This window comes from Nanorana parkeri, unplaced genomic scaffold (assembly GCF_000935625.1).
Source record: "Nanorana parkeri isolate BGI_ZX_2015 unplaced genomic scaffold, ASM93562v1 scaffold1223, whole genome shotgun sequence".
Taxonomy (NCBI): domain Eukaryota; kingdom Metazoa; phylum Chordata; class Amphibia; order Anura; family Dicroglossidae; genus Nanorana; species Nanorana parkeri.
Window position 1 is genome coordinate 220,290 of NW_017307491.1, and position 8,479 is coordinate 228,768.

The following is an 8,479-nucleotide window of genomic DNA, read 5'->3' on the forward strand; positions in this document are numbered from 1 at the left end:
ATAAACATTAATATAATTCCATTATGGATTCACCCCCAAAAATGACATATGTTATGCCTTACCATAGGCTCCTTCTGCCATCAAACTGTTGGGCGGAGAGGAGGGGATGAGCACAGCTACTGCTGGCACGGTCGGGAACTAGCAGCGATGGGTGCCCCTACAGCAGCTGCTTAGCTGATGAAAGCACCTGTGCAGAGGGAGGTGGGAAGAGCGCTGCGGGGACCCACGAGAAAATGAGGAATTGAAAGCTTTAAAAGAAAAACTACAGCAGTTTGATAAAATGGTGGGCCAACTTGTAGCAAATTTTAAAAGAAAAAAAGCTTTAATATCACTTTAAGAGGGGGCGTGGCCAACTGGCGTGCAAGACGGCAGCTTAGGAGAAGAGCTCCGTGCACACACAGGCCTGGGCATAAATTAAAACGACAAGCGGGAGACATACCGGCCGTTAAACACACTGCCGCTACTTGGAAGCACCCCCGGTCATGTCCCGCAAACGCAGGAACCGCTCGAGACCCCGCAAAGCGACGGACTTCTTCCGGCGGTCTCAGCCTAAGGCCTCGCAAGATGGTGGCGGCACTGCTACCCCATCCACATCTCCCTCTCAGGGCTCTGAGCGATCAGGGGGTTCCTCCTACTCATCGCAGGCAGGGGGAAGGGAATCCGCTCTCCAGCGCTCTTCACCAGCGAAAAACGGGCTGCCAACATCTCCGGCCGTGCGGAGCCCGGCGTAATCGAGGCCCCCGGCTTCGGGCCTAGTGGAGGAGGTAAGCCCTTCCAGTGTTCTGGACGATACCAGATACCACCCTTAAAGATATGCTGGTGTCCCTGAGGAGTTCGCTCAACGCAGATATGCAGGCCCTTGTCCACCAATTCTCATCTGACCTACAAGAAGTGGGGGAGAGGGTCACCCATATTGAGGATAAAATGGGGGACTTTGCTGATACCTTTAACGAACTGGTGGATGCGCATAACGACCGGGAAGATGACATTACCTGGCTGCAAACTAAAGTGGCGGACCTAGAAGACAGGTCACGCCGCAATAACGTAAAAATCAGAGGAATAACTGAATCTGTCCGTCCTGACGACTTATCCACCTTTGTGCAAGCGTTCATTAAAGTAGTCCTGCCTGATGCCTCCCCACCTGACTTAACCATCGACTGCATCCACCGCCTGCCCAAACCCGCGCATCTACCGGATGGAGTGCCGAGGGATACCCTGCTCTGCATCCATTTCTTCCATGTGCTGGAAAGGCTGCTCAAGGCGCTGAGACATCCGAACGACCTCCCCGCCGCCTACGCAAAACTGCAGGTATTTGCGGATCTCTCCCAATTTACTCTGCAACTCTGCAGAAAGCTGGTACCAATCACGAAGGCCCTCAGAGATAACAAAATTCTCTACCGATGGGGGTTCCCGACAAAGCTCATGATAACTAAAGACAATGACCTGTACACAATCACTACCTTGGAGCAAGGTCTTGCTCTCCTGAAACAATGGCAAGTGTCCCCTGCAGCTGAGGCTCGCCCAATGTCCGCTGCCAAACATGCATCAGACTGGCAAGTAGTATCACGCAAGAGGGAGCCGAGACCGAACAACTGACCGCTGCCAAACGAGCCGTTCTGTTCTCACACCTGCCCACGGGTCCTAGTGGGCTAGTATGGTGATACCACCCCTGTTCATGTTCAGTTGTTACAACTGCTTCCTTGATCCATCGGGGAATTGTTTTTTACTTGACTTGTTCCACTTTGACATTCTCTTTGTTCGCTTTTTTCTAGTTCCTGTTTTTTTTCTTTCACCCCATGAGAAGAGGTTCCTCACGCCACCACATGAGCAAACAACTTACCCTCGGGAAGTCGTCCGGAATCCTGCATCTGGAGACTCCTATCCACTATGGCTGAACACCGAGATGAGGCTCTGTGAGTACTATGTGCACACCTACATACACTATCTATATCCCACCCATGGCAGTCTAGATCCTATCTCTCAACGCTAAGGGCCTCAACCACCCCGCCAAGAGACGCTCCATGTGGGCAGAAGCTCTGAAACACCGCGCAGATGTTGTCTGTATCCAAGAGTCCCACTTCTGCAGTTCCGCTCCACCACAGTGCTCACATAGGAGCTTCCCTACCATCCTCACTGCCAACGCCCCTTCCAAGACCAAGGGCGTTTTGGTGGCGATTAGAGATACGGTGTCCTACCAACAGCTCGAGGTACACCTGGACCCATTGGGCCGTTTCATCATTCTGGTGTGCTCCCTCAACTCCAGACTGTTCACCATAGTGAACCTCTACGCACCCAATACCCACTAAACGAGATTTCTTACCCGTCTGCTTAAAAAGACGCAGAAAGGCCAACAGGGGGCACTGATTTCAACTTGGTCCCAGACAGAGACATGGACTCCACCTCCTCGCCACAACGGCGGCTACCGTCTCTCCAACCTGCCATCAATGGTAATGGACTGTTTGATGTCTGGCGGTGCCAACATGCCAGTGAACGTGACTTCACTTTTTTTTCCCCCCCACACAACTCCTATTCCAGGATAGACCTGTTCCTGGTATATCGCACAATCCTGCCCTGGATCCGAAAGACTCTTATCCACGACATCACATGGTCAGACCATGCTCCAATCTCAAGGGAGGTCTCATCAGGGCATCCTAGCGCTAATTCTTTTGTCTGGCGCAATAATGTTTTTCTCCTACAACAGGTAGATTCAGTGAAGATGATAAATGATAGTTTGTTGGAGTTTTTTGATCTCAACGCATCCTCAGTAGAAGACCCCTTTATGCTCTGGAACGCCCATAAGTCGTATATTAGGGGTATACTTGTTCAACATAGTTCTAGGGTCAAGAGGCAGAGGTTGAGGGCTCTAGACCAGCTTATATCTAACATAGGCAAACTTGAGGCTGAAAATAAGCAACAACCATGCCCCAAACGCTCCTCCACTCTATCCCAACTTAGGTTAGACCTCAGGAAACTCCTTATGGAACAACATTGTAGACACTCTATGAGGGTCAAATCGAACTTCTATGTTAGTGGCAGTAAAGCTAGTAAGCTTTTGGCCTCTCGTTTGAAAGCCAAACAAACCCGCACGAGGATTCCCTATATACTCCGCCCCTCTGATAACCATAAACTATACCACCCCCAAGATATAGCTGAAGCCTTCAGTGCCTACTATAAATCCTTATATAATCTCCAGGACGAGGAAGGGTCTCACCAACCCTCACGTCCTGAAATTGAGGAGTTCCTACGCCCACTACACCTGCCTTCGCTGACGCCTTCTCAACTAGAAAAACTCCAATCCCCCTTCACAGGCGCGGAGGTGGCTAGAATCATTAAATCTATGCCCAATATCACTTTAAGAAAGGGAGGGGAAGCCTTTTCAGCCAAATCAGGACTCCATCAATTTACACAGTGCTGGTCCTCCTGAAGCTAGAAACTGTAATTGTACTATTTCATTTGTGTTTCTCAAAAACTGTGTAGTGGAATTGCGAAAATAAACAATACATTTAATTTATATCCAATAAGCTTGCCATACATAGTTGTTGGCAAATCTAAAGAAGATCATACATTCTGATTGCAATATGTGGGATCAGTTTAACAGTGATCATGTTTACTAGAGGGGAAAGCAAAGATATCACCTTGTTACTGTGCTGCTTTTCCTTCATTGTTCAATAAGCAGGCAAGGGAAGAAGAGGTTATAAGCAGAACTAGACATGGTAAAATGCTAACAACATTTTCCATTCTGGGTAGTAAAGTCTGCAAAGAGGTAGCAAACTTGGCACATTTTGGAAGCCAAGTTACCCCTGACAACGTTTCTCAACCTTTTTTCAGTCACTGCACCCTTTAAAAGTAAGCAAAATCTGGAGGCACCCTAGTCTAAAATGTAAAAAAATTATATGTGAACCCCCTGGACCAATTTTTACCCCCTTTCTTGATTAGGTGGGAAAGGGACCTACAAATGGAGTTCCCTCTGGAACAGAGATGATATTCTTTACTTTGCTCATGCAACCTCTATCTCGTGCAGATTCCAGGAATCCAGCTATAAAATTCTAACTCGGTGGTACAGAGTTCCCTCTGTGCTGCATAAAATGTATACACAGGTAGTCTAGATGTGATGGCGATGTGGGGAACATGGGGAGGCATGATCCTCCACATTTTTTAGCACTGCCCACAACAGAGACCTTTTTGGAAACAAATCTGAGACCATATTCACAAACGGACATATGTTCATTCGGGTGACAAACCCAGCCACGTATCTCCACTTTGAATTCCAGACACCAATACAAATGCTGATTGCTAATCCATCTAGTGAAAGCAGCTATAGCCTGTATTGCGTCTTTTTTTAGAAAAGAGGGGCTGCTCCAAGACACAATTGTGGTTCTTTAAGGTGGCCGAAAAAAGGACCATGGAAGATCTCACAGCATCTCTATATGCAGTATATCTCTATATAAGCAATTCTAATGCATGTGGTTCTACTAGATGAATTTCACTTGCTCCCAAGATTACAGGTCCCTGGCATTGAATGTGGGAGATGCAGTGCACTAAAGAATAGGTAGATGGGGGTGCTACCGCTGGAGGGTTATCTGGTGGGTATAACACATTCTCCTGGTCCCAACACACCCTAATTACCTCTCCTGCTTCCTCCTTTTCTTCTCTCCCACTCCCCCCCCCCCCCCTTTTTTTAGTGTGGCAAAAGGACAAGCCTGTGTGGCAAAATGTTTTTTTTTGCTTAAGAAACCTACTGTGTGTTTGGAAACCCCTGCGAGGGAGCACTTGCATGGACGTTTCTTTCCATTTTATGAGTAAATAAAAGTGGGCAAAGAAGCCCTAAAACAGGGAAAAGCGAGTGGCGGTGTCCTTAATGTGCTACCGTTTGGAGCGAATCCTCACATTACTTAAAATAAAATGCGGACAGAGGTGTACTTAGTCTATCCAAAACATACATGTCTATATGTACCTGAGGTACGTATGACATTTGAGAGCTTTCAAGGTCTTGTAAGGTCTCTGCATTATATGGTGACTGTATGTGGTTACAATTTCAATTCTGTTGCATTACTCTGTTTGAGACCTACATCACGTGTTCTATTTAAAAAAAAAAAAAATGTATAAGATTTATAAAAAAACTAAAAAAATCCCAGATAGGGTCTGTTGTGGATTTTAAGGGAAGCCCCACACAAAAACCAAAAATATGGTTGTCCCTCCAAATCAGCAGCCCCCTCCTTTCACATCAGAGTCCCCCCTCTCACACTAGGAGCCCCTCTTCACAATAGATTACATGCTTATTATCAGATTCCCCCCATTTGTCAGTCACAGCACCCTTTATAAGTAAGCAAAATCTCGAAGCACCCCAGTTAAAAAATGATCAGTGGCCCCTCCAAAATCCATACCAGACCCTTATCCCAGATAGGGTCTGTTGTGGAGTTTAAGGGGGGACCCCACACAACACAAAAAATGGAGTTCCCCATACACAGCAGAGATTACCTCTTCAAAACAGGAACCCCATTCACATCAGAAGCCCCCATTCAAAATCAGAGCCCCCCTTTCACGCTAGGAGACCCCTTTCACATCAGATTCCCTCCTTTACATCAGAGCCCCCCTTTCATATCGGAGTCACCCTGGTTGAGAAAGGCTACTCCAGACATGAGATGCAAATTACCATATCTGGCTCTTCTCTAACAGATTGGGAGACATCTATGAAGTACCAACAAACACTGACAGCTGACACTCCATAAAGGAGTTAAAGGGTATGTAAGGGTACGTTTTAGTATCTTATTTGCTCCCTTTTCGTCTGTTAAACATACAATTAAAAGAACAGTGTTATATATGTTGGATAGGTTCAAACAATTGTCTAAAAGGTAGCCATTTCAGCTTGATTTTCAAGCTGTAGGTGGCACTGTCAGCACCACCAGACGCGACAAACTTTGGTTGAAAATTGAAGGAAGCCAGCTGGAAAACTGAAGGCTGCAATCAGATGCAGTCAATGTTTGAGTATTTAGACAGCTGTGGGTGCCGACTGTCTGACACAATAGCCAATAGGGGTGATTCACTAAACACGCTACCCAGCGAGAATGGGAGAACCTGCCAATTTCTCTTGTTCAGGGCTGAATGAGGGAAATCTAAGCCTGTATGGCTTGTCAGAAATTCCATACTGTCTTGTGCATTCTGCATGCGTTATCTCAAGAATATTCTAGAATAAACAGCCTTCTGAATTATCTTGTAGACTTGTGGAGATCAAGAAGAGGAGGAATTCAGTAGTTTAGCAATAGACAACTGGGCAGGGTTGATACAATTTTTTTGTGATTTTAGTCCAAAACTGACATGGTTTTCAGCCCACAACGGGAAACGGGAATTCATTTCAGGAATTTTTCTGTATTGCAGGGTTGTTAAAAGGATAAAGCACAGGGAAATGTGCATGTATTGCAGAGACATACTCCATATGTTTTTTTTAGCCTTGACAAAACACTCAGTAAAATAAACCTTATCCTTTTTCTTGAAAATGCTATTATTTTCCCCAGTGAAAAACCAGCATCAGAGTGGTGCTTCTGCTTTAACAGTAACACTACGGTTTGGCTCCTTTAGGAATGAATGAAAACAACATAGATACATAATATACAAACTTCTCATCCAGACAAAATATTGCATGAAAATCTTTTTCAACTGAAAAACATTTTCAATTTACAAACATCTGACATGCACTTACTCTGCAGTGAATTACAACCACATGCAATGGGTCACTGTTCATCCAAGATTCCATTGCCTTACAGATGGAACAAATTTTATCCAGAGGGGGAGCATGTAGTTCAGGCCAGCCCATGTCCATTACCTATACACAAAAGAAATAATGTGTTTAAAACAATTAGGTGTAAAACAATTTGTTAAAGCCTAACTAGACAAAAATGCTGTTTTCGATAGAGAGGGTAAGGGATAGAGTCACTCTCATACATTATTGTGGTCTGTGTCCCTATCGGGGAGATTTTCTTGCACAGGGCAGAAAGTAACAGGAATTCTCTCCAACAGGGATACAGACCAACATTTTTAGCAATGGAAGGGTTAAAACATCTGATGTCACAGGGACAGTAGAGAGGGAGAATATGAAGTCACAGAACAAACCTGGCTGAAAATTTTAACTCTTGCTACCTGCAGGAGAATGAGCACTAGGTATAAAAACCTGAATACCAGCCTTTGGAGTCTATAACCCCCTTCTCTTCCCTTTCTGCTCAGTTGTAACAAACAGTACAAAAATAACAAGTATAAAACGTATTCTTTATCGTCCATTGAGGGACACATTCGTTAATACATTATGAATTATGGGAGGGCCCCAAACAGTTAAAAAATTGAGAGGTGGTAAAATAACTACTACAGGCAAAACCACTACATGTCCCCTGTCTACTAAACAGTGGACATGAGAACTGTATGCAACCACCCCAATATCCATGATGGTATATTGGGAATGGGGGGTAAGGAAGACTCTGTGCTCCAGTCAGCCTTGCCTATGGCTCAAAAGAAATGCAAATGGAACACAAGATGGAATCCTTCCTGTTATTTAGGACAGCTCACGGTATACTGAGACGCCGCAGCTGAAGCGGATCCCGACAATTATGTCTGGATCCGCCCAGCTGCGTGAGTGACAGCTGACTCTGCCTATCTAGAGGTTCGCTCACTTCCCGATCTACTGAGCCGACCTGTGACAGTCTCATTGTCACAGGTCGGCTAGAACTATGAGCTGAGTGAAAAGCACTCACCTCATAGTTCTCCTTTAATCCTGCCTGAAATTCGGTGTGCATGCCACTTTTTCTAACTGAACAGTGTTATCTGCCTTCTTAGCTATATGCTGTAAACTGAAAAACTATTCATTTGAGGTTTAGATCCACTTTAAGCAAACATGTGTGTGTAGTTAAAGTGTATGTATAGCCAAAATGTTTGGGGTAACAATTTGGGGAAATTCCACTTCCCAGAGACAATACAGGAAGTTAGAGAAAATCTTCAAAGTAAGGGGACTTACCATGTTAGACAGTTGTCACTGGAACAAGTGTTCCAATTGGAAGACTTCCCTTACTTTTTGTTCAGGGGACAACTACATTTTGGCTTTCCCCTCACTGTCTGTTGTGGCAAGAATAGGCATCAGGTCAAACAACAGTAGTAAATCCCCCATATTGGGACACAGACACCAAAAAACAAATGACAGAGGTTCTAACCCGCCCCTAAATCATTCAAAGCGAGTTACTTAACACACTTTTGGAGATATTGGGTACAGCAACTAGAGAAATTGACCACATGCACAAGACCCCCAACGCCTAAGGATGACAATACAGTATACAGTATCAGGGTGGGTATGTCTTTCATTTGCTGGCACACAAGAAAGGCAAAGAACATATCTTCCACTTCCCCGCAGACCTACCAACAGTTTCTAAAACTTTCAATCTGGCCGTGATGGAATCAGATCCCCACTAGACCCCCCCCCCCTGTCCTGAATTCACTTTTC

General features: G+C 45.2%; 1 protein-coding gene across 1 annotated transcript in view; it reads right to left on the reverse strand.

The window, feature by feature from the left end:
• LOC108797077 (tensin-3-like) overlaps positions 1-8,479 on the reverse strand; it is a 143,105-nt gene that overhangs the window by 67,570 nt on the left and 67,056 nt on the right. Inside the window, exon 4 of the mRNA XM_018568643.1 lies at positions 6,698-6,820. Coding sequence (XP_018424145.1) covers positions 6,698-6,820 — 123 coding nt within the window. The remainder of the gene's footprint in view (positions 1-6,697; positions 6,821-8,479) is intronic.